At 40.7% G+C, this 26,459-nt stretch overlaps 1 protein-coding gene across 1 annotated transcript; it reads left to right on the plus strand.

Annotated features, from left to right (window-relative positions):
• The first annotated feature begins 19 nt into the window (after positions 1 to 19).
• On the plus strand, positions 20 to 21,438 carry dnai3 (dynein axonemal intermediate chain 3). The gene is made up of 24 exons (XM_020098459.2): positions 20 to 159; positions 1,864 to 1,941; positions 2,043 to 2,081; positions 4,145 to 4,329; positions 4,767 to 4,871; positions 5,246 to 5,377; positions 5,468 to 5,667; positions 5,894 to 6,010; positions 6,642 to 6,838; positions 7,410 to 7,528; positions 8,226 to 8,315; positions 8,591 to 8,680; positions 10,015 to 10,134; positions 11,199 to 11,272; positions 11,966 to 12,119; positions 12,561 to 12,657; positions 15,046 to 15,161; positions 15,460 to 15,520; positions 15,718 to 15,848; positions 16,088 to 16,295; positions 17,041 to 17,132; positions 17,538 to 17,654; positions 18,605 to 18,716; positions 21,203 to 21,438. Exons 2-23 carry the CDS (start codon positions 1,884 to 1,886, stop codon positions 18,686 to 18,688), a joined length of 2,586 nt encoding a protein of 861 aa, XP_019954018.2. The 5' UTR covers positions 20 to 159; positions 1,864 to 1,883; the 3' UTR covers positions 18,689 to 18,716; positions 21,203 to 21,438.
• The last annotated feature ends 5,021 nt before the right edge of the window (positions 21,439 to 26,459 follow it).

Raw genomic sequence — 26,459 nt, forward strand, 5'->3', positions numbered from 1 at the left:
GGTGGACGCTCCCTACGTAGCTGGGGGCGGTGTTCTAATCTTGGCGTCCGATTGGCTCCCGGAGCTGTCAGTTTACGCCTCCCCCACCGCCTGCTCCTGTAACCCCTGGCAACAAAACAAACGTACGGAGCGGAGTTCAAGCTAAAGTTTCAACGAGCGGTAAAAACGTATTAATTCATCCATTGACTGACCCTCACTGATAAAACAGCTTTTATCATTAACTAACAACAGCTCCAACTTCCATTCGTCCGAGTTGTCGTGCTAATAAAAGGCTAGCTATCTCAGAGCAATTTAGCTAAGTGTTATCAGTTAGCTAGCAAACCCAGAACAATTTAGCTAAGTGTCATTAGTTAGCTACCTGTTGTAGAGTAATAGATCAAGTTGTTGTCGTTACATATGATTATATGATGGAAAGTTAGGTGGTTCAATACGTTTTATTTAAATACTGTTCCTACTGGCTTGAGTGTTTACCTTTCATTACTTTACATTTCTATCAATATATTATATGAATATAGTTTCTATATATTGACTCAAACACTTCAGCCAAAACATGTGGTTAGTTAAAGAATTATTATATCATTGTAGGTTAAATTAAGAGTATATAAAGCAGTTAATATTAAATGCACAACATTTAATTGCAGTACACTTGAATGCCTTGTTATACATATCAGATTATATGATATACATATATATATAAGTGCTAGATATACTGTAACACAATACTGACTACTACTACTTTGACAAAAGTACGTCCACCATATTTTTAGGAATATGATTTCTCTAAAATACTACAGTAAAATCTTCCTAAACTCTATATAGAGACAGACAGGCTGGGTCACTCTGAACATGACTCCATTGAAATATCTGTGTCACCTCTCTAGAGTTTTTTAATAATAAAAAATTAGCAAGTTAAGAGTACTATAATAAAAAAATAGTCAAATTTGACAACTCTTCTGAAACTTGACATAACGACAGTGGGGGTCACCCTGAACATGCATGAGGTAAAATATCTGTGTCACCACTCAAGAGTTTTTTTACACTAATATATTAGTAAGTTATGAGGGCTATAAAGGTGGCATGGTCTTCCGAGGGTGCGTTGGTCCCCCAGGCACTCCTGCCTTCCTCCTGGTGCAACATGCGCAGCAGGTGGACCCATGGCTCCACAGGTGAGAGGTCCTCAGGTGAGAGTGCTGGTGGTTGCGTGACCCTCCATGTCAGCCATGAGCTCTTTAATGTAGGATGGGGCCTGATTGTTGAGGGCCTTGTAGGTCAGTAGGAGGATTTTTTTTTCTTTCTAAAAGTTTAGCAGTAAAGGGGAGGTTTGATATAGGTCTGGAATTTGCTGAGATACCTGCATCTAAACTAGGCTTCTTTAGCAGAGGCTTAATTACTGCTAGTTTAAAAGCCTGTGGTACATAGCCAGTTAATAAAGAGCTATTGATAAGATTCAATACAGCCTCTTTAAAGAGCTGAGTAGGGATGGGGTCCAGCAAGCAGGCTGAAGTTTTAGTGGATGAAACTATTGAAGATAACTGTGAAAGGGTTATTTGGGAGAACTGATCTAAACGTGAGTCTAGCTCTACACTTTTTTCATAGGTTACCGTTTTGACTGAGTGTTTGGGGAGTAAAGGTGCATTTTCTCTCTGATAGTTTCAATTTTATCAGTGAAGAAGTGAATAAAATCAATTTGGCAGGGCAATTCTCTTATCTTCCACAAGATGTCGCCAAGTGTATTTATAATGACAGGAAGCACTCAGTGTGGCCACTGTGTGTATGAAGCCTGTATGAGTCACCCAGTGAAACTCATGTGTGGATACAAATGTGAAGTTTGGTGTTTTGTGTAATGTTGTGTGTTGTTTTCAGTTGTTGTTAGCGAAGTAAAGATGCCACAGAAGAGACCAAAAAGTGCAACAAGCAGTGCAGGCAAGATGAAACATAAAGGTGAGTGTCTGAATACTACTACTAATGTTAATGTATTTCTTAGGAATGAACAGAGAAACACAGTATTTAGAAGGTTGAACTGACTGTTATTTTCCATTCAGACAGGAAGCCCGAGTCACCTGCTCCTATAGAAAAGCCTGGTAAGAGAAAATAAATGACTTTTTACTCTCATTCATTAGTATCACATAACCATTCAGAAATTAACAATTCCAGTAAAATTGGTGATTTTACAACTTGAAATTTTGCAGTCAAAGCTTTAAATTTTCAATTTTCAAATAAGCAATACTTGCAAAGCCCACTGAATTAAATTATTTAAGAAAGTTCAGGGCACTTCCTTCTTTAGAAGTGCCTTTACAAGTAGTGATGTAACAAGCATGGCAGAAACTGAAAATCAGAGAGCTATTTGAGGTGTCAGAAAGACTATGAGCATTATTCTGATGTGATCACGAGTGTACTGTTACTGCCTTTGGGCATGCTGCTCAGCTGTGGGTGCCCCATTGTCAAGGTTTGGTTTTACGTTCTACATACCAACCCAGAAAAACCCTTAGACCGAACACTTTTGGTCAAAGGCAGGTCACCAGTGTGTAGTGTATCCTTTTACTAAAGATTAGGTCATCGGCACTAGTTGATGTTTAAAAGTAATGGTTGTAACATTCCTTAGTTTTAGAGTGACTCTGTTTCATTTATTAATTTTATCCATTTTCACACTAGCACCAGTGTAAGTGCAAGTTTGTTTGACCTCCTAAAATGAACACATCCTGAATACATTTGTTTTTGTTTCCCAGGTATTTACTCTAACCCAACCCTGATCCTGTACTTAACATGGAACCAGGTTTTAACCCCAAAATGTAATGGTTTACCTTGTAGGAGTTTGGTCCCCATCATGTGACAACATGGTGGCCTAATAACACATACATAAATGCACCCCTCTTGTTTTTTCTTAATTTCCTCATCAGAAGAGACGAACCAGAGTTAAGATATGCTGTGATATAGGCTACTATAGAAATCTTATATGTAAATATGTAATCAAAAAGATTCTTGGCTCGCTTTGGGTAAATTATGTGAGGGTAAAGAGGCCTGACAAATTTAAACCTATCAACCGACCAATACAGTTAATTGCATTTCTTATGGGTTGTGGAACATAACACATCACAGTCTCTTTGATTTCCAAGCAAATACTTCCTATGAATACAAATGCCATGGTTGATACATGACTGTGTGAAATGAGGGGTGTGAGTTTTTTCCACTACAATGATTTGGTGCGAGGTCTAAGTGGTGTGAGTGGAAGAGGTTGACACACCCAGCTGGGGAAGTGGTTACTTAAGCTGTACTTGTGCATTCCCAGCGTCTCCTCAGCAACCTTGTGGAAGGACTTTGAAGAGTGAGACCACAAGCAGGAGGAAAACTATCATTATACAGAGCCCTGTTTACAGTAGTGTGCCCTGGACTGAGCCTGAACTTAGATATGGAGGAGGCTACATAGATTTCTTGTGCCGAGGCGATGGTGCAGTGCTGGAGTTTTATGTAGTTCTGGTTTATGTCTGTAATTGAGCAGTTTATGTCTTGGATTTATGCATCATCGATCTGTGTTTCACCTGCCTGAGTCGTAATAAAACAGCAGCACATCCCCCGCTCAAGCATTTGGAACTAGTGTGCAGGCTTTTCACAAGGATTTCATTTCATCCTGAGGTACATGTGGGGTTGTCCAGCCTGCAGAGACAGGCAGGTGTAGGATTAGAGATGTTTGATCAAAAAATAATCTGTGTTACAGTCCATAGAGTCCACAAGAGGAGTTGTATTTTACTTTGCCCTGTCTTGTCTGTTAGCAGGATTACACAAAAAGTACTGAATACATTTTCTTGAAACTTATCTCTGAGTGTACTACTACTTATCAAATCTTAAGATTGCCTTTGATGAGGGAGTCTTCTTCCATGTAGCCTTGTCGTTGCTTTATCTATACATCGTTAAGCTTCACTGGAATTTCCTTGCTTCTTTGCTTTGGCCTGATGCCTTCACACAATAGAAAAAACTTAAATTCATTTATTTTATATTGAGTTATTAAGCAGCGTACAATTTGTCCTTACTGATTAAACTGGTAGCGGCTGTGACACCTTAAAAAGTGTGCTCAGGAAATTTGAGGTTAGCTAATTTTAACATCTAATTTACTCTGTCCTCCATATTGATTGTTAACTATCTCATGCAGATCACCCTGAGGATATCTTCCCCATGGTCCTGACGTCGGTGACCCAGGAGCTCTTTGGTTGCCGTGCAGATGAGGACGTAACCAGCGAGAGTCCTTACAAGCTGCTGAAAAAGGACGACATCATACAGGACATTAAGACAAGAGCTGCAGTGTCTGATTTCAGCCCTGTGAAGCAGAGAGTGCTGGTGAGGCTGACTCTATTGTTATGGAGATCACTCAGTCAATACCCCCAAGACACTGTGATGATACGCAGACCCTCAGTTAAGGGCTGTGGGAACAGAGAGTTATCAGTTTAACCTAATTTTCCCTCATTGTCTGATCTAGATTAAATCCACCATTCTTACTTAAGCATTAATGCTCTTACTATTAAACTACATTCATTTATTAAGGCCATAGAGCATCTTGAGGGTGTGGGTAGTCTCTTGCAAGGTCTGCTTTCTTATTCGGGACACATCCTTCAGTTTTAGTGGCATCTCCATCATTTACTAATCTAATCATACGGTTAGTGTAGAAAGTTTCCTTGTGGTTGCCAGAATAAATCCAATAATGAAAACAGCTAAATGATGGGAAATAAAAGTTGTCTGATGTGAATCTGACCCTGCATTCTCTCTGCTGTGGACAGGACTACCCAGACGATGAGATCTTGCTGGTTTTTGACCGAGACTTCATTTATGGCCAGTGTTTCTACCTGGTGATGACACCGGAAGCTAAGGAACTCATTCTCAATGTAAGAAGTGGTAATTTTGGTTCTAGCAAGGTTCACGTTTGTTTTTCCCGTTTTTTAATGTCTTTCACATCCTCTTCAGGCCTTGGTTTAAAGTGATATCTATTATTCCCTTTACTTTTATATCAGAGCTATTTATACAGTTTCATCTTTTATTGCTTAAAGTAATGGCTGGTATCAGAGGTTGTAGATTTGGATTGACCATTTGATTTGCTAGCTGATATATTTTCCGTGTTTGATGAAGACCGGTAGCAAGTGTTACTGTGTGGATTTTAATTTTAATTATCAAAAACCTTTTTGTTTCATTTCCTGTACATGCGCTGAGTTGTCTCTATTTCATTTTAATTTTAATTTTTAATTCTCTCTGCTTTGTTAAGCCCCCAGAGCCTGAAGAGATACCAGCAGAGATTGAATGTGAAGTCAATAAAACCCCAGAGCCACAGAAATGGATATCACTTGGCAGTGAGCTGGAAATAGAGGAAGAGTCTGTCAAAGAGACCAGAGAAAAGGTACTGCAGTATATTAATAAAAAAAATTAAATATGTAGCATATGAAATCATATCGTTTCACTGTGTAATCTTTGTACTTTTTGTCATCAGCTGTACTTCGTGTTCTCTAAAGAGCGGAGAATGTTTGGGGGACCAGTCTGTTTTTCCGACAGCAACGCCGCAGATGATAAGTATGGCAACCTGGGGTGTCCTTCGTATCAAGACAGCAGATTCAGCATCAAGCAGATGCAGAGAGACTGCGGGACACAGGCTGCTCCCACACTGCAGAGCAGCAGTGCTCAGACACAGTGGTAGGCCAACAAATCACTTCACATTGTATGGAAAGAGAAAAAAAGCACTTACAACTTTCTGCTAGCATCTGGTGAAACTGAGAAAAAAAAATTTCACACTAAGTGAAAGTAAGGTCTGCAATTAATTTGTTCATGCCTTCTACTGAAATGGGGCACGTATCGATACATTCACGAATTCCTTCAAAACAAATGTATTTGTGTTGAGCACCTTATGTCCATTTTACAGGAAGAGAAAGAAGAATATGTGTACCCAGTACAAGCCCAGAGAGTTCAGTCAAGAAGAAAAAGACAATATCCTCCAAAGTGAGAGTTTGAAGAACTTTTGCAACTTAGTGACACCCAGGTAAGTCATCCCCTGAAAGTTACTGCAGACTCATACATTTCTATGTCAGCCATAGGGTTATCAAATCCATTCATTATGAGACTATCATTGAGATATTACAGGGATGTTGGAGTCTTTAAAATTATTTCTAAACGATACAGATATTAGTATGCTGTTATAAAACTATAAAAAGACCAGCATGGAACCAGGTATCAACCTGGTTTGACTGTGGGAAATACTATGGATACCTGCTGTGTCTGTCTGTAGTCAGAGATAACGTACAGCATCAAGGCTTATTCTGTACTAGCTACTTCTTATCTGCAATTATGGGTAAGAAAAATAATTCTGGCTCTGAAATATTCCTTCATATCTGTCATACTTGACATAGATCTTCATTTTCATTAATTATGGTCTTACATTTCTAAATTTCTTGTTGAAAACTGTATTTAAACAATAAAACTGTAGATTTGTAGTTCCTCCAGGTTCTTGATACTGTTCTCAGTCTCACTCAGACTCCATCATATTTATTTTGTGGTCTTTTGTGTCCAGGTCAGAGACAACAGTACATGATGATCATGAGTGAACGCCATTTGCACTGCAGTTACGTTTTTAAAAAGTTTTGAATCTAGAATATTTTTTGTTTCATTTGCAGGATGTTATATGCCCTTCAGCAGGAAGAGATTATGAATGTGTTCCTTGATGACTTGAAGGCTCTGGGGACATGCCCTGAAGAAGGTGAATGTTCTGGGAAGGATTCTGCAGAATTGATGCTTTATCAGGCCTTCACAGACCAGACGTACTCAAAGGACAGAACAATCAGCTGCATCAACTGGCACCCGACTATCTATGGTAAATCGACAAATCCCAAAGTGGCGAAGTGGACATTTTCTCACACAAAATATTTACTGTTGACTGTAAATGAAAATGAGCAACATGTCAGCGCCCCAAAAGTGAAGCCAAAGCATCTTGATTGCCCCCTGGTGCCTGGCTGCAGAACAATTGAGATTAATAGCAATACCATGCAGAGCCTTTATTTTTGCGCATGAGATGTTTTTCAGTGTCTGAAATAACATTAGGTTTGGAAATATCTACAAGGCAAAATTACAAACATCCATCAAAGACATTCATTCTCCTTGTAATCTCACTGCCCTTAACAAGTGGTACAATTTTAAATCCTCTTCCATGGGAAGATATTATTGGTCATAACTACTCCTTTGTAATGTTGGCCAGCTGTCATTACTGATCCAACATTCTTCAGAAAGATCCAGAATTATAATATCAGTGTTAAAACATGTGATCAGTGCAAATATATATTTTATTTAGAAAGGGATGATTTTTTTAAATCAGTAAAGTTACAAAGCCTTACATCTTTTCTTCTGTCTCTCTGATTCATTGTATGTTGTGTTGTTTGATGTGGTAGGTTTGATAGCTGTGGCGTTTACAGCGAAAAAGGAGCAGCAGTCTGATGAGCCGACTTCGTCTGATGTCAGACCGTCTCACATTGTCTTCTTTTGCTTCTCTAATCCCTATGATCCCCAGGTATAGTACATGCATGGGGACACCCATCTACATGAAAGTTATGAGTCGTAAAAGATTTCTCCCACAATCAAATTCTCTCCCTTCACGCCTCATACACTTTTCTCATAAGAAACGTCTGGAAGGATTTGCTTCATGCCGTCATTCAAAACCATTATTTTCTTTAGGAAAATTTGAGAGGCTCCATTGATTTGACCCAGTCACTAAATCAATAAAACTGATCTGCTAAATCACTCAAAAGTAACATGAGTTCTGCATGACGTATGCCTTCACTGGTGCATGTGTCATACTCTGGTTTCACCGTCTGCTGGAGCAGTGATCAGAGTTGCAGATGATCCTGTGTAGAGGAAACTAGATATGTTATATAAATGAAATAAATATATTTATCTTCTTACTGAGTAAAGTGCTGCTGTCTGGTTATGCAGCTAATTTTAACTCAAGCTGATTTAAACATCAGGCTAAAAAATTACTTCTTTGTAATACCATCCTCTCCTTCATGGGCCTCTTTCCCCTTATGTCTGATGAAATGGAATCTCCTGTATGCACTTGGTTTGGAGGATTAAAAGCTTAACTTTGAATGGAGAGTCTAGAATAAATAAATACTCAGGATGGCCAGCACCCAATATGGAAATGTGTGCTTTGAAATATTATATTACTGCCCTTTGTATGTGGTTTTTTTATGTGGTTTTTTTTTTTGCAGTTGCTGCTGGAGTGCCCAGATGACATTTACGCCTTTGAGTTCTGCCCCTCAGATCCAAATATTATTGTTGGCGGCTGCAGGAATGGCCAGGTGCAGACTTTCACTCTGCTCTGTATCTCTGCTACTTTTCAGCCCTGAAGTTGTTTTTTATAGATAATTGCTTTATCACTTTTCCTTTAAGATTTATCAAAAAGGTCAGTTACCAATTAATTATCTTGACCGTGGTAGCCCACCCTATTTTAATTTGTCCCACCACAGTTTCATAATAAACTGAAAACATGGAAATTTTTTTGTCAGACATATTATCAGACCAGACTCAGATTTTGATTCTCAGTAAATAATAATTTTTGATGTTTTTGTCTCAGGTTGTATTATGGGACATTTCTGGTCACATCACGCACTTACAGAGAGCACAGTCAAGTGGTAAAAAGGTCTCTGTCAACACTGACACCTTCGTAAGTACCCATATCCTTCCTCTAATGTGCTCAATGTTGATACCATAATACATGGTGTTCTTTATCTGTGTTGGTGTATTACATGTGGCATCAGTTACCATAATTCTTTAGCAAGCGATGATGTCAGATTGGTTTATCCAAGTGTGGGTCCTCAGTGAATCAAAGCTTGCATCTTATTCGCCGTAAAGACAGGCCGCGTTCCTCGGTGGAGCTGCATGACAGAGTGAGATGATGATACGTTGACTTCTAAGTTCTGTCCTCATCCTCACCCTTTCATTAGCTGGGAATGCTTTGGCCTGATGGTCCTTTTCAAGCCAGCCTCAGCTGTCAAAACCAGTTCCACAAACATACTAATGCCAAGAGTAAATCTCAAAGCAAAGTTTTTATCATTATATGACCACACTGCCAAATAAAAGCCGCCTATCAGGCTGCATACAAACACCCCAGTCAGAGTTAAGGGAGAGAACTGAATAAAAAGAGTAATTGTGATACAGATGAATAAAAGTTAGAGAAGAGAGAGGCAATGATATATGACAATAGATTTAGACCCACAACACTGCAATGACATTAAATCCACTGTAGCCTGTGGAGACACTGAAACACCAGATATTAAAATACTTTTGTCTCTTAAAGCCTGACCTCCACTGACATCTTCCACCTGACTGCCATATTTAAATAGACACATATGCCCCCATCATCCAGCCCCTATTTGCTTTGTGTGTTTTTATTGCCTCTACAGTGGAACAGCTGTCTCCATCCCTTCTCCCGTCTCCTCACTACCTACTTCTCTTTTTGCTTTCCGCTCCTCCACCCTCCATTCCTCGCCCCATTCTCTTTGTCCTTGTTTGCTCTTCATTCCCCAGAGTCAACAGCATCAGCGCAGGCTCACATACTCCAGCTGTTACACAAGCCCTCCATCCACTATAGTTTGTCCCCATAGAAGATAATACACAAGCAAATCAGATCACTGCCCTCCCTGGTGTTTGCAGTGTAAACAGTGGCAGTTGTATCAGCTAAAAGGCTTTGAGTGCTGTGAAAGCTGCAGTGCACCAGCACCTGTTGCTAGCTTATCAGATAAAAGAAGAATTAAAATCCTCCTGTACATATTTGTGTTCGGTTCACACCATAGTACATAATAAATCCAACCACAGGTGTAGTGTACCACTCGGCCACACTTGTACATTCAGGTTTATGCAGGAGTAGATGTTTTGAACCAGTTTTTTCAGTCTGCACACACAGATATCAGTTCCCTAAATGCCCCTGATGTCTTTGTGTTAAATTGAACTGTCACTGTATAATACATGCCATGCCTTTTGTGTCTGACCTCCCACCAGGACCTTGATGACAACAAAGAGAAAAAGACTCCTGTCGTGCGCTGCTGTGCAGTGTCTGCCATGGACAGCAGCCACAAAGCACGAATCACTGATGTGAAGTGGCTGCCACCAACGTTTGAGGTACGCAGAGCAAAAGCGGAGAACACGAGATTAATTAGCTTTTCATTTGACGTATCTCAATAGATACACACAGCTGCGATTTCTATCAAATCATTCTTTCATGTTTTCTTGATCTTGAACCTCTTTTATCACATTCAATGTAAACACAGCGACATAGTTTCCAACTTAAGAGAGGCAGATGGGGAGACTTGAATCAATACAAAAACTTTTAACACTTAGGCTCAGGTATCTTGTCATATTTACTTCTATATCTAGTAATGGAGTTTTTATCTGAATCAATTTAAAAGCCACTTGAATTTAAAAGAGTATAACAGCAGCTAAGGCGTTATAGTGCACAGTGAAGTCACTGTAGACTCGATGGAGAAAAGACTTTGATGGAGAATTCAAAATACTGAGGCTTCGGAAATAGGAATTATAATATTCAACAGGAGGTGACATTGGTAAGTTGGGTTACACTTCATAATGAAAATTATACAGAACAGAAAATCTATTCCACCACTCTGTTGCCGATATTTTATTATTTTACTGTTTCTAAAATCTGCAATTATAATCATAGCAAGCCAGGTTTTGTCTCAAAATAGTGGCCCAGAGCAAAAATAAAATCCTTGAATGTTCTGTATAGAATACCCATTAAAATGTACTGACCTGAAGTGACATTCGTCCACAGGGAGAATATGCAGCAGTGTACAATTGTGTACAGTAAAACTAGCAGCCATACAAATAATCCTAATAATCAACCATGGCCACATTCAGTCAGTAAATTATCTTAGTCCACAGAAGTCGCACATAGTGCTGAGTGTTTCTAAAATCTTCCTCGTGAAACTATGACTGCGTTTTGGTTTCCTATCGGGGCCTGTCCCTCGTCTCTTGGGACCGCTGCATAATAAATCAAGACAACCACTGGAACTCATCTGGATAAGTAAAATAAGGCAATCATCAGAGTGCCCCCAGGGGAACATTAACCTCCCATATATCTTCACAGCCTCGCTTTCCACTCTGAGCTCTTGACATTACTGAGCTTGACACAAGACATTTGTTGATTTTGTAACTCTCTGTGTGATCAGGTGACCAGGCTGGGGGTACCAGTGGAGAACCAGTATAACACTTCGGTTCAGGTGGTCACCTGCTCTCCTGACTGGTAGGTCTTATACAGAGAAACGCTCAATGTCAGATTGTCGCCAATATAGTTCAAGTCTGTCTGCGTCTTTGTTTGCTGTTTGTGTGTATGTATTGTAGCAGCTAATGGTTTGTTAAATTATGAGTGACTGATTTTTATTCCACGCAATCAATAAGTTAAATTTAGCACATTTCATATAGGTCAGTGCAGTTCAAAGTGCTTCACAAGAGAAAAATGATTTTAAAACACTATAATAACAAAACATTTCTTTTTATTAACTTTATAATAATTATACATTCATCAACTGTCACTGAGGTAGAGCTGCAGTTGTTTTTCCTTGGTGTTTTTGTTACTGTACTGTACATTTCTTCCACTTGGGGGTGGTGATGGTGGACTCGGGTACACAGGTCTAAGTGCACACATTAAAGCAGCAGTACCTCAGTGTAGAAATACTCAGTTTGAAGTAAAAGCCAGGTTTTCCTTGAGTAAAGTACGAAAATAAGTCTGGGCAATGTTTAAAGATGGTGTTAAAGAAAGTTTTAAAAGTACTACTAGTGTATTTGGCCATCACTGTATGAGAGAGATGACAAGGCCCACAAGTTTCCTTCAGTTTCAGAGTGACGTGAACAAATTGTTGAAGGTGATGCTGAATTTTAGGTTTCATGTTAATATTAATTCCAGTGTTAAACCCTGTGTCTCTCTGTTTCTGTGAAGCTCTATAATGTTCTGGGACGTGCGACTGCCAAAACCATTGAATCAGTCAGCATTGGACAGGAAGAAGACTGAGGATCAGAAGGTCCAGATGACTCCCTACAGTGTCCCTGACACTTTCAAACACCTGGACCGCACATGGAAACCACTACTCAGGGTACTGCAGGATTCAGGGGTCCAATATTAAGCTCAGTGTTTACTATAGGTGATATGTATGGTGCATTATAATGAAAGAGGGATATTACACATGAGTTTGAGCAGTGATATTGGACATTTTAAGTGAAGCATAGCAGTCTGCCTAATATTCAACCCTTGGGATTATTTTATATTATTTGATTTTATTTAGGGACATTCAGTGTATATTTTGAAAAGCTGATGAAATTTAGAGATGTTGTTTGTCATTCAAATTTGAACAAAAATCATGAATGTTGCGCTGCTGCACTGCTTTCAATGTGATGCTATATTTGTAGGTATATACTGTTTATACTTTACCCCCAGCCACGACTGACCTCCAGTGTCTCTATTACCATAACATAACACTTAGTGTCTTTCAGTTCTTCAGTTGTTAAAAGTTGTCTTCTCCTCTTTTATGTTTAAGGTTTCACTGCCAAACATCAATACCAGCGAAGAATACGTTCCTTTGAAATTCAGCTTCCAACACTACACCTGTAAAGGAAACACAGACAGAAACACAGGTGAGGGATTAAATTTACCCTTGAGGCTGTCTGGGTTTATTTGATTTTGTCTCTTGCACCATCTCTGCACAAGCATTTCTCATTTATAATCATTTGTACAGTAAGTTGTAGCCTATAATACATTCACACAGACTTTTAGTCCTCTTTTAGAAAGCAAGAGACAGTTTGATCATTCCCAGACAACTTTCACACGTTGCAACCTGGATAAAATGTAAAACTCAGAACTTCAAACACACAGACAGATAGAACATAAACGTAAAAACAGAGATTTCCTCTTAAATTGTGTGATATCTCAGAATCTTTGTGTTACAAGCTGATGCAACAAGATAATTAACATTAGAAACAGAACTATCTCCTGTCTGATAGAAGTGTGCATGATTACAAGTCTATTTGTTGGGGACTTGGATTCTTTAACTCTGCCTCGGATGGGTGAGCTCAGTGATCAGTGGAGCAGGCTCGACTTGGCCCCTGGGTATTCTCTTTCTCTGTCTATTTCCCTCCTCTTTACTCCAGTTTCAGAGCACTTTATTAAGTGATACTTTCAAAACAAGGCACTCACAGTTGCAGAGCATTAGCCCTGTCGACTGTCAGCTCTTTGCAATATGCTGCTCAGGCTCCTCAGGGGCCAGAAGATGATCGTGTGTGTCCTGGCTGGTCAAGAAGAGACCTGTCTTTGTCTGGCTGAAGGTCTGTCTCCATAAACACAGCTTTGGTGGCCGGTGGTTGCAGAATTAATATGCTCACTAACTGAGGCAATAAATCTGCTGGGGTTTTTTCAGCAGCCCTCAGGCAGTCTGTTATTAAGGTTTTAATGAATCCCTGTGTGATTAATACTACGGTGCTACTTAAGATATTTGACTTATGTTGATTGATAATGTGCTGTCTGCTTCTGAGCTCTATATTCAGCTTTTGGTTCTGGGCTTTTTGTCATTTCTTGATGCTGGAGTCACTTCAACTTACAGTAGTAGCAACTGTAAGAAAAGCTCCACCCTTCCCTGCAACATGGTTTCACAGAACCAAGCAGCTCCTCATGGGGATTTAACAACATTTGAGCTGCAGTGTGCTAAAAGTGAAATATAACAACAATAACTAACACTCATCATTGAGAGCTATATACCGAGCTTGGATGGCCCTCTCTCTCTCTCTGTTAGGCGAGAAACACACTGAATTTTATTAATCTATAAGGCTGGTCTTTGTAGCCCCTTACATCACCTTGTGTTTTAATGGTGTCTCAGCAAACACTGTGGGCGACAACAGTTTTTAGTGAGCTCGGTAAATCCACATGTTCTTATCATGCAGGTGCAACATGGAATCACATGAATAACAATCTGTAGCTTATCTCATTTCAGGGGCTCTTGGGGCAATTCAAGTTTTTGATCTCACCCTATTGTACCTCCAGCTGATCTTGTTTTAGTTCTTTCATTAGTTTTAATTGATTCCTTGGGTTTAAAGCAAATGTTATGTATTGTATGTGTTTCTAAGGCTTTTACTATTCTCTTGCTTTTTGGAAATGTATTTGTTATTTTCTGTACTCAGCTGTATTTAATTTAATCCTAAATCAAAATAATATGTGTGAAGCTGACTGTATTATTGCTGCCTCACAATGCTGCTGCTGGTTTTGCCTCCAATTTCAGTGTCAAGCCTAACTGTGCTTCCATTTGTAGCTGCAAATGGTTCAATCATGATGAGTGTTTCTGACTGAACTGAATCTGTGCTGTGTCGTCTGACTCATATCTTTAAAAACATCTTAACTGGAGGAAAGTGAATTTGGAGGATGTGTGACTGGGTAATGTGATCTGACCTTCCAGAGCTAATCTAGCAGAGTGAGGCTGAGACTCGACTGGGAGTGTCCCCTTGATAAGGGAGTGTGTGAACGGACAGTTCTGCACTGTCCCTGACAGACAGTTGGGCTTTTGTGATGGAAAGGCCTCCTCCATCACCACCAGCGCTGCCTATCTCACCCCTCCCCTTACTTTCTTCTAGACACAACTCCCACCTCCACCTTTTCCCTCTTTCTTTCCGATTACTCTTGCGTCCCCTCTTACCAACTCATTCACCTCACTTGTACGCCTCCCTACTCCCCTCCTTCTGTTGCCTTGTTCATGGTCAGATTACAGAACATGCTGCACCGATGCTTCTGTTCAGTTACTTCCTTACTTTAAATAGAAGCTTTTAATTGTTTGTACTTCTGTGATAAGTCACTTGTGTTTTTTTGTTGTTCTTCTCTCATTGTTGTATTTTCTTTTAAGCATATTTTGGATGTTTTTCCTTTGCTTGCAAGACCCATTGTTTTTCCTTAATGCTTTATAACCTCATACAATTACTTTATAACCTCACCTTATTTTTCATTGCATGTCCTGCACTCTCTCTTGTTGTTTCCCCTCACAGAAGAAGCTGATAAGAGCTCAGAGATCATCCGAGACTTCAGCCAGCTCAGGCTGCCCTCGGCCAAAACACTCACAACTCTGGAAGACGTCAACACCAAGTTCTATATTGGAACCGAGGTAAACATTCCTACCACTGACATCAACTATCACAACAAATACTGTACTCTGAAATATTGGATGATACAGAATGGATCTACACACTTTGTACAAAAAGCAATTTCATCTTTTAGTTAGGATTCATTTCAATATTTTATGGTATTCCACATATAGCTAAAATTGAATATCTCTCATTAAGGATCTATAACAGTTTTATGAACCACATTTCAACAGTGTCTCTGTATGAGAAATATACAGTGTGCAGTTTTATTCCATATCTTCTTGTAAGATGCTCCATAATTAACTTTCTAATCACCAGGATGGGGAGATTGTTTACACTGACTGGAAACTGGAGAAGGACGATTCTGGACGGCTGCAAAGTGATTGTTCTCTCTCTTTTTTTAATCAAACTGCGTTTATTGGAACCAAACTAGTGTTTTCTTGTCTGTGGATCATTTTATAAAGCAGAAAATATCAGAAGAACATGCACATCCATGATTATTAAATTATTTCCTTCCCCTTTATCATCAAATAAAACACAAATCTTCTCTTCCTGCATCTGTCTCCTCTCTCCAAGGTGCCAAGCCCCTCCACTGTTTCAGCATCCATAGCTGGATGGTAAACACGATACAGCGGTCGCCCTTCTTCAAAGACATCATTTTGACTACAGGAGGTTGGAAGTTTGCCATCTGGAAGGAGGGAGTCATGGTAACAAAAGACCTCACATTGATTCAGCTACAGCAGCAGAAAAACATAGCAACCAATTCAAATCTTACCCATGTAGAATGAACAGAAAATACACAAAAGATGAAGCTTTTCCTGGACTTTTAACATCAGCCCCTCAGTCCATCATGATGTCCACTGCAGGACAAAACATATTTTGGTTATAACAGATTATTTGCATGTTAGATACACTGACTCCATTTGCCTGTTTCCACAATGTCCAGGACGGCCCCATCATCGTGTCACCAATCTCCGAACATGTGATCACTGTGGGATGCTGGTCCCTGTCCCGGCCAGCAGTGTTTTTCATTGGGAAAGACGACGGCAGCATTGAGGTGTGGAACCTGCTGGAAAAGACCAGTGAGCCTACCCAGGTCCACGCACACATCACCAACGCCAAGATTACCTGCATCACACCCTGGACCGCCACGCGTGAGTTCTTAGTTCCTCTGCTGCACAACATGATAGAAAACTAATGTGTGGTTCGAATAAAAAGAAATTCCACGTCTTGGAAAAGCATTGCATTCAGTTACTACAAAAACTGCCATTAAGAGTATAAGGGTATTAATTCTGTTTCATTTATTAAGACATTATTACATCTTAATGTTTATTTACAAAGATCTTGAATATTTGTATCTTGCCTTCCACAGACAAGAACATTAATGATAAGTTTTGGCTGCTGGAAACTTTAAAACAACAAATATTAACAGTAACTTCATAAAGGCCCCCAGGTCTGTGCCCTGAAGGCAGTTATCTGTTTCCAGGTCACGTATTAACACTAGAAATTACTATTAAAAAAAACTGGGATTCACTGATAAAAATGTGATGTATAAAAAACAGCAGGAGTTTGTCTGGTACAATAACAAAAGAAAGTAAAGTACTGAATTATCTGAGATATGAAAAGGTTTTTTCTTGAATTTAATTTAGGGAACACTTCAGAAACCCAGAACCTATAAGTGAAAGTAAATAGAGGTGAGCGTCTGAGGCAGAAAATGCTGCTGCAACCACAAGATATAAAATAAAACCTTGACTGCTTCTTTCTCTTTCTGCTGCATGTGAAGATTTAGAGACGTTCTCTCTGTGTGTTTTATTTATATTTCCACAGTCTCAGTGATAAGGTCTTTGTTTGGACATTTCTTTTTGCTACTTTGCTGGATTTTTTTTTTTTTTTTTCCAGCCAAGCAGCACATCCTGGCTGTGACTGACGACCTTGGAGTGGTTCGTGTTTTTGAAATTCCAAAGACACTCTACATTCCCTCCAAGAGCGAGGTAAGACCATTATCTCGGTGCTGCTCTACTGCAGTGATATTAAGCTGCTCCACATTGAAGGAAGTTCTGATTTATGTGTTGCTCCCTGAAGAACTGTCGCCATAATGCCTTGTTCACGGTTTACTGCGTCGGGTGTGGCTTATTACAGAGGAGTTACTTACTAATACTCACTTTATAAGTCTCTCAACTAAACATCGTCACAGCCCCACAAAGAAAACCCCACTGTTTAAACTGTCACTGTTAAAACTTTTTGATCATGTTTCTTAACTTAAACGTGATGATATGGTCACGAAACCGCTGCGTAGTTGTGATTGATTTCATTATTATGTATAGTTTTTTAAATGGCTGCCTGAACAACACACATCATACATTTAAATTGTCCCTGTCTCCTGTGTCTGTGTGCAGAGTTTGAATGTGAAGAAGCTCTTTGAACTGGAGGAAAACAGGTTGAAGGATTATTTGCAGAGGGAGAAATTGTCTCAAAAAGAGCAGAAGGAGGCTGAAGAACTCGAGAAGAAAATGGTGAGATATGGATTTTACTTCTAGATAAAAGGTTGTTCCTGTGTGTTGTTCAGCAGGTTTATGGAGAAACTACTCAACAGATTTCCACATAAACCTTTTAACTATGACAATCTATAAATGTGGTCACTCACACCAACTCGTTTGAGGTTGTTAATGGAGGGTTGTTAGTTTGGATCCTCATTTTGACTGATGTAAACCAGACAAACTAAAAGCATGAAGATCAATATTTGCCTTTAAAATGACCTTGACATGATACTGAACAACATCAGTCACAGCCTCTGGATTTGTCGTCCTCCGAATGGGCTGAACATTAGGATTCACAAACGTTTCATATCGACTCAGTATGAACGCTGATTCAAAGTTGACTCTGGAAAAGCTGAATTAGGCAGCCTGTCTCTCTGTCTCTAATTCTCTCGCCCCTCATATTTAATTCATTTAGATCATCATTTGATCCTCTGCATTGGGGACAGTGACATCAGTCTGTCTGCTAACTGGAGACGATGAATCTTTTGGTGGCTGAATGTTCCAGATTCAGACGTTTAGTTAATTTGTAGACGTCGTCTCTTTTCTCCTCCAAACAAGCACGTGTTTCCCACATGTACTGTTTTGTTCACGGGGTTTGTTATTCCACATAAGTTCAAATACATGACAAGGACAACTCAGAAAGTTACAAACAATACTGTCTTGGTACTGTTATTACCATCGTGTATCTGTGAGCAAACGTCCCATCCTGCCACCAAGTTTCGAAGGAAATCAGTTGAGTAGTTTTTGTGTAATCCTGCTGAAAAATAAACCGTCCAACAATTAAAGGGGTGAAAACTTAACCTGTTTGATTAAGGTAACAAATGATGAATATGATCAATATAGTTATAGACCCAGAGTATTTAGCATTTCACATCTTTACTGCAGCCACAAAATAATTCAGTAATCTTTCTCTGCTTTGTCCCAAGGAGCCAAACGAGCCACTGAAATCTGAGCAGGAGGAAGAAGACACACACTTAAAGGAGTACAGGGAATACATGGTACTGGAGTAAAGTTGTTCCTGAAGGACAGGGGCCTGTGGTCAGTTACTGCAGACACACAGGATCACATCCAGTCTGAAACACACATGCAGTACATACATACTGTTGTCGTTATATTGTTAGGATACTTCACTGAAGACCTTGGGAGGTTCAGATAAAATGACGAACTGTTGGGAGCTTTGAAATTAAAAAAAGGAAAGGCAGGGGGACATTCCACAGCAGTGCCCTGGTCACCTGATCTGTTATGAGGTCAAGGGTCAACTAATGAAACCAAGCAGCCTCTGATGTTTTTTTTTACTGTGATGAAATGTAGCCTGACATTTTTGACAAATTCCTGTTTAGATTATATTTGACACCAGTTGTTAATGTGTAATTCTGACAATAAAACTTCCCAAGACACAAGTCTGACGATCACTGGCTCAGAGGAAACCACTGTTTTCTTCTAATGCTTGTTGTTGTTGTCTCTTTCCTGCACGACCTGTGACGTCACATGTTTGCGTCGGGTTGAATCCCCCTCGTCTGCAGCTGGGTCCAGGTCAGTTGACATGTGTGAAATATGCAGGACGCCCCCATGTTGGGAGATTTAGGCCTCAGACCCTCACTCTGCCCCACCCCACCTAACACCCTCCCCAGCAGGATCAGCTAAGGGGCCAGCCAGAACAATGCCAAGGCAATGGCTTAATTCTCCAGGCTAGATTTACAGCCCCTCCTGCTCAGCACCTGCTCACATTGTTTCCCAGGATTTGGCTTAAAAACTTTGAAGAATTGGTGATAAAAAAAAATTGGCTGCAGGCGATCCATCCTGGATACACACCCAACTCTTAAGTTATAAAGGGGTTTTTTTCTGCTTGTGAAGTCTCTTGGACGTGGATGAAGAAATCCAATGTGGAAAAATGGATGTCGTGAAAACCCTTCATGCCTGTGTGGCCCTTTGGTTTGTGGCCGTCACCCAAAAACATTAAAGAAGTGTGAGTGTTGAGCAGCGGAGCTTAACCTGCAAACGTCTGCATATGTCTGCACGACTGCCACAAGTTTTTAATTGCACATGAGCTTATGTGATTGTGCAACATTCTTTGCATTCGTCATTACGACAATAACTAACCAACGAGGGTGAAGACAGTGTGTGTGTGTGTGTGTGTGTGTGTGTGTGTGTGTGTTGGTTTGCACAAGGCACATTCCTGAGCTGGCCTGGGAGAAAGTGAGAGGCTCCGCAGAGGAAAAGACGAGCAGCAAAACAGAATCCCCAGAGCGTCTTGAGAAGGGCTGGAAAGCAAAGGCCCCCTTTGTCACCGGGGCCTTCTCGGTGCCTCGGGGGCCACATGGACGCCTGCCTGCGTGCACCCTCACATCGGCCCTTTCTTCACCCTCCACCACCCCCTCCGCTCCGTGACAGGTCGTCCACGTGAATGAGTCATGGCCGGAGTGAAGTCGACCCCATTTTACTCCTACTCTGTTTTCCACCTCTGGCCATCTTCCTTTTCCTCCCCTCATTCTTGCTCTCCCCCCCTCTCAGCCATCGTTCTACCATTTGTATTGCTGTTGTTCATCTCTTCTCTCTGTCCTCTCTCTCCCCTCGTTTCTTTTGAGGCATCTCAGACTCAGTGTGAAAACCTGGCAATAGACAGCTGCCCCTATATTATGCAGCCCCCCCCCCCCCCCCTCCCTCTGTCCCTCCAGCCTTTTTTCTGGCAGGATACCGGCTGTCACTTGTGACTATAGGTTTGCTGGACTGCTCTTGACCTGAGGTGGGCCCAGCACTCAGAGGCGTCCTTGTTTTATCCCCATGAAGGAGCGAAACTAATGGAGTCCAGAGAGCTGGAGAGCTGCACGTTGCAACACACGGTCGAGGGAAACGAAATTCTCAAAACTGTTGGAAACTGTGTGGTGGAATGAAAAGTTTGATTTTAGAGAACGGAACAGAAATGAAGGTTTTCAGGTTTGTAGCCTCAGAGCTTCTCGTGGGTATGAACGGTCATTGTTTACATCACTGCTCTCGTGCTCCAGCTGGAAATGACTGTTTCAAATCCTCTTTGACAAAGTTTCCAGGTCATCCAATCGATTAGACAGCGACATTGTATAATGTGTGATCATTTCATCATTCAGCCTCAGTAGCAGGAGTTATATTAGTATAATATTAGTAGTCTAGTATCGTCTGTTGACAAAGAAAGCAGTTCGGAGTTTGTCCACGTAGCTCTGTGTGTATTTACGTGTCAGAGAAGTGAATTCATTCCTTGTCTGGTCTGGAATTTGCCACATATGTTGGGAAATTTAAAAGAAATCAAATGTAAAGTGTGTAAGATTTAGGTGAAAGGGATTTTCTTTACCATAGAATGGGCCCATCATATTTAAAAACTTTATATTTACATGGGGGGGGGGTTATTCAGCTGCAACATGAAAGTTCCTCTAGATGTCACTAAATTCTACACACGTAACCTTTAAACAAATTTGCTATGAGGCTATTTCATACAATTCAGTTGTTTGTTTGCGAGTTCATCTTTACATTAATTTACTTCTACGTCCCCACAGATTTATCGATGATGATGTAATTCAGGCTGACTGTGGAGGAAGCAGGGAGAGCACCTTCACCTGGACCAGAGGCTCAATCAGCGCAGGTGAGAGCCGTCAGCTGATTGATCCTCAGGTACAAAAGGCAGCAGCAGAGACAGATACACACTCAGGACGCTGGTCACAGAGCTGAGGAGCCAGTCGCCTTTAAGTTAGAGTTTGTTTGTGTTATTAAAATATTAAGGTGAAATGTTAAAGACTGAGTGGTTTGTCTCTGGCTGCTGTGGTTCTTTTGCTCCAGATGCCTTTTCCTCAAAACACTGGACAGAACATTTGAGTACAACCGGCTGAGTCCAGCAGACTGACAGATCACCACCTTAAGTATTTGTAATGCTGAATATTTGTAGGAAAGAATTTCACTTGCGTAAGAATTTACAGAAGAAAGGAACACCGTTATCATGTGCTCGGGCCCCTCAGGGTATTTGTCTGGATCACAGGGTTTTTTTTGGTGTTTGAGTTCAGTCGTAAAATAAGTTTTGTGCTGCGTATGTGAAGGATCCTTCAACAACAGCAACTGATAAATATCATGAAATTAAAAAGCAGCGAACAGACTTCCTGCCAAGGTCAGATTCTGCAGGTATTCCAAACTGTGTCCTCGGGGAGCAGTGGTGAAGAGGCTGCAAATGGATGACATTACCCAGTAATTAGATCTCAGATGACTGGTGGAAAACAAATTCAGTGACCCTGAAGCTTCAACACAAGAGCTGTCGAAATATTGATGGTGGAACGTAATCACTAAAATGTTCATATAAGCAGAACATTGATCAAAATAATAGTAATCATAAATATCAATGTAAACAGCAACAGAAACGTTAGTTTTTATTTTGCCATACGATATATAGATTTATATATATATATATATATATATATATATATATATATATATATATATCTTTGTTTAAATGTTTTTTTTATTGCACAATAAGGTGATACAAACAAGTCAGGGCAAATACAAGAGGTTAGGATAACACAAAGGCAAACAGCTAAATCAGATCAAGTAACTATAACATGTGATTGTTATCTGTCAAATCTCATTTACTGTAAAAACTATGATGGTCTTGAACAACAAAAACAAAACGCAACAGCGAATAAGAAATCCGAACTGTGCTGTTGATTGAGAGCTTCTGTGTTGTGCTCAGAAAGAAAAGTCCGTCTCCAGATGAAGACTGTCTTTAAGTTGTTGTTCATGTTTGAAAGTACGACTTCAGCTCTTAAATATAACTATATATATATAATTCTGACTAATTTTCTCTGACTCAAACTTGTTTTGGCTGCCGGCATGAGCAGCTATTGCTTCACTTCAAAAAGAAGCTTATCAGTTAGGAAATATTCACAATGTTTTTACCAAAGGAATTCATGTTCAGCTGGTGAGATGTCACTCCGTCATCACCGAGCTTTCAGAAGTGTTTCGTACATTATATCTTTATATCCAGAGCAGGATGTGGGCCCATCATGGGATCTGTCATCCAAGCTATCAGTCCATCAGGGGGAACATGTGGAAAAACTCCTCAGGCTTTTTCCCTTTGACCACGGAAACCAAAAGCAGTAATCGCTGGTTAGCTTAGCATATGCCCCATATTAAATATCAATTAAAAAAGTCCCTTTAGAGGCGATGAAAAATCTTCACTTCACTCTTGTTCAGGACGACCCCCCCCCCCCCCCCATCTGTACGTCAAGTTTCAAGTGTTTTCACTGTAAAAAGTTTAAGAAACTTTTCATTATGTATCTGTAACTTGCTCCAGTGAAATATATATTTAGTTCACTTCACTCCCAATATCTGTACTTCAAGTTTAGAGTATTCTCACTGTAGAAAACGAACAATAAATTCAGCTACTTTTTCACGATGGCATCAATAACATGATGACCTTTGACCCGCTGCTGCTGCCGACAGCTCTAGATTCGTGTTTATCCAACAGTTGTATCATCCTCATTCATTTAAGGGACGTTACAGGGAGTCAGCCTCAAGAAGACCCCCCCCCCCCCCCCCAGCAGCAGACGAACTAAGTTTTCCCGCTGACAGCTGGAGAGTGGTCCGCTGACAGGAGGCAGGCGATAGCTCGCGCTAAAATACCAACTGTATCACTCCACTTCCTGTCCACAGAACAAAGTTATCACTGCGCTGTGTGTCGGCGTGACGTTAAAGGCCGGAGGATGAATCGGGGCTGAAGGTTTGCCACCTGCACGTTTATCAAACCTGTGAGGCCCAAATCTTCCCACTGAGCCACAGCTGCTGTCGAGGCCTCTTTTCAGTCTCACCTTTCACATTTTTCTCTCCTGTGAAGCGGAGCGAGCCCTCGCCCTCATCCTGTCCTCACGCTGAAAGGAGATTGCTCTCCTCTGGAGGAGCGGGAGGGAGGTGATGAGCAGCTTACCTCCAGGAGGGATTAGCCTTATTAAAATGAAATAGTCTAGTCCTGAGTGACAGAGCAATGGAGGCGGAGGAAGGGAAGAGGCAGGGAGGACAGAGGAGAGGGCTGACGTTGTGTGAGGCCCGGCCCCCGAGGATCTGAAGCACCGCTCCTCTGTCTTCTCCCCCTCCCTCCATTCTTCACTTTCACCTCTCACTCTCTCCTCCCCCCCCCCCCCCCCCCCCCACTCTTTTTCCTCTGGTCTGCTCTCTCATCATCACTGCTGATCTGTCAGCGGAGCGTCAAGAGATCTGCCCCGAGGCTCTCAGATGAGCTGCCAAGTACAGAGGCTCGACCGCAGGGGAACAAAAGACCCCCCGAAAAAACACGGCAGAAAGGCTGGGACCTTGGTAAAATGTGTTTAATAGCCCTCACATCGAAGGGCGCTGCATGTATGGAATGTGAGGCCAGGGTCACCGCGTAAGGGTTCCCAGCAATTACCCAAGCTTAGCTCTCCCATGTTCATAAGGAGTGAACGAGAAGTATGTAGTGGAGACCATTAACCAACCAGAGCCTCTCAGAACACGAGCAGTGGAGACGTGAGAGGACTGAGAAACCCCGAGTGTGACTTTTACATAAAGCTGTGATTGAACGATGAATCAACTCAACACTGTTGAATCTGTTTGAGTGACACAATCATCTTGAGACAAACCTCTGTCTCTGGAGACTGAGAAGAAAATGATTATTGACTTTATGTATTTAAAAGACTTATGAGATTTCCACGTAACTTTATGACATAAGTTCAGTGTTAAGGGTCAAATGAGTGTGTTTTCTATCAGGTGAACAAATTAAAACACTTGAGATGGATTTCATTAAAGAAATTGTCTCTTTAAATAATTTATTTTAACATCATTTAATTTTATATTGAAAGTGACAATTTGCATTAAATTCATGTAAAATAGTTACATGGAAATTTGATACTTAATTCAAATACACAGAGTCACTAAAGTCAATTTGTTTTTGTATTCATAATGTGTTATTATAAAAAAACAATATTGTAAGGGGAAGAAAACCCATTCTGGACGTTATTTATATATATTTATATATATCTGCTGTGTGGATGTTGATTTGTTCGACAGTGGCTCACCAAGAAAACAATGTTCTAATATCATCAATCAAATGTAAAGAAAACAACCACTTGTTCAATTTAGGTGAAACACACAAGTGAGAACATCACTCAGATTATTTTATATTAAACTTCTGCACATAGATCCTTCTCACCTTTAAGTAATGTGACAGAGTGAGTGCTCGGTGAGGATGTGAACCAAACAGTCTATCAGTTATTCTCAGTGTGATATCAACAACCGGCAGTTTTAATTAAATGATTAGAACTATACCAAGAAAACACAGAGTCCGAAACAAAGGCTGCGTGTTTGTGTTTGTGTGGTCGGCAGTGATACTGACTGAAAGGCCAGAGGAGATTAAGAGGAGAAGGGGAGAAAAGGTCTGGTTTCACATGCAGGTGGCTGTCAAGGATGTTTACCTAAAGAGGCCCATATCTCTTCTCTCTCCCAAATTAGAAATGAACAGAAGTTCAGCTCAGTTCACTCAGCCAGACGGCCTGATATCAAGTGGCGACCCTGACTGTCCAAACAGGCTCCGACGTTACTATGTCTACCTCGGTCTTCATGTGGGATTTCACGTTTGCTTTCGTTGGGAGCGAGAGAGCAGCTTTGCAAGTCAAACGGATGTTTAGAGTCAGAACCTATGAGTCTAAAAATAAAACCTTATTTCAGACGTTTACAGACGAGTTCAGTCAGAAATAAAACACCAGGTTGAGTGAGTGGATCATTTTCTATTTAGACTTTGTGATGGACCGACAGGAATGTTTATCTCCGTGGTTAAAATCATATACATTTTCAACCCGTCAGATGAAATATGTGGCTCTGTGCACGTACATTCCATCTGAACGTTTATGGAGGTTTTGTGCAGGTAGATGTTATTTGAGGGGGTGTTTAACAGGGGTGCGTTCAGGTACATTCTGTTCCCTCAAACTTCCTCATACCTGTTAAAACAGCCATAAATACATGATATGAATCAACAGTGGTGACATCAAACAAGGCAGAAAACCATTTCGTGTTGAAAGGCCGGCGGCTGCTCTGACTTCTCGTGCTAACTGCCAGAAATGTGTATGACCTCAGCTGGAGCCACAGTGTCCACTGTCCGGTCTGAATTATGTTTAAATGCCTCAGTGACATTTAACAGCTCAGCTAATTGTTTTGGATTCTACCTGTGGCACACGCTGCTCTAAGTTTAGGTTAATGGCTCAGATATCTCGCGAGTGTTGTTGGTAATGTTGGCTTTTGGAGCCGCAGTAAAAATGCAGCCTTCCAGCAATGGGTTTTACAAGACGGCTAAATGCAGCTGCATCCTGGGAATGTCCCTGAAGCTGAAAGTCGTTCTGGGAGATTCCCACAAGTCGGCAAGGGCAATTCCCCGACTTATTTATCTCTGTGCTGCGGAGGTTGAGTTTTAATGCTCCCACAGCAAAAAACAAGAATTACTCCACTCCGCTCTCCTGGAGTTGAGGTAATCTGTTCCCACTGGTCCCCGATAAAACAAACGGTCTTCAGGATTGTTTAGGAAACTGCGACAAAAGTGTTGAGTCATTTCAACAGCAGTGATGTGACCGCTGAGCCACGTGCAGATGACGAGATAATGCAATGAAATATAATGCAATCTCCTTTAACTTTAACTTCCAGGAAACAATTATAATCAAGGAAAATGTTTGTGAAAACAAAAAGTTTCAATTTGCTCCTTTAAAAAAAGTTAGAGAAAGTGTTTTAAAAGACAGACACCGAAGGCAAATG

This window comes from Paralichthys olivaceus, chromosome 3 (assembly GCF_024713975.1).
Source record: "Paralichthys olivaceus isolate ysfri-2021 chromosome 3, ASM2471397v2, whole genome shotgun sequence".
Classification (NCBI taxonomy): Eukaryota; Metazoa; Chordata; class Actinopteri; order Pleuronectiformes; family Paralichthyidae; genus Paralichthys; species Paralichthys olivaceus.

Coding starts and splice junctions, on each gene's coding strand:
- dnai3 (XM_020098459.2), top strand. CDS start 1,884: ATGCCACAGAAGAGACCAAAAAGTGCAACAAGCAGTGCAGGCAAGATG. Junction 7,529..8,225: donor CTAATCCCTATGATCCCCAG/GTATAGTACATG, acceptor TTTTTTTTGCAG/TTGCTGCTGGAGTGCCCAGA. Junction 12,658..15,045: donor AAACACAGACAGAAACACAG/GTGAGGGATTAA, acceptor TTCCCCTCACAG/AAGAAGCTGATAAGAGCTCA.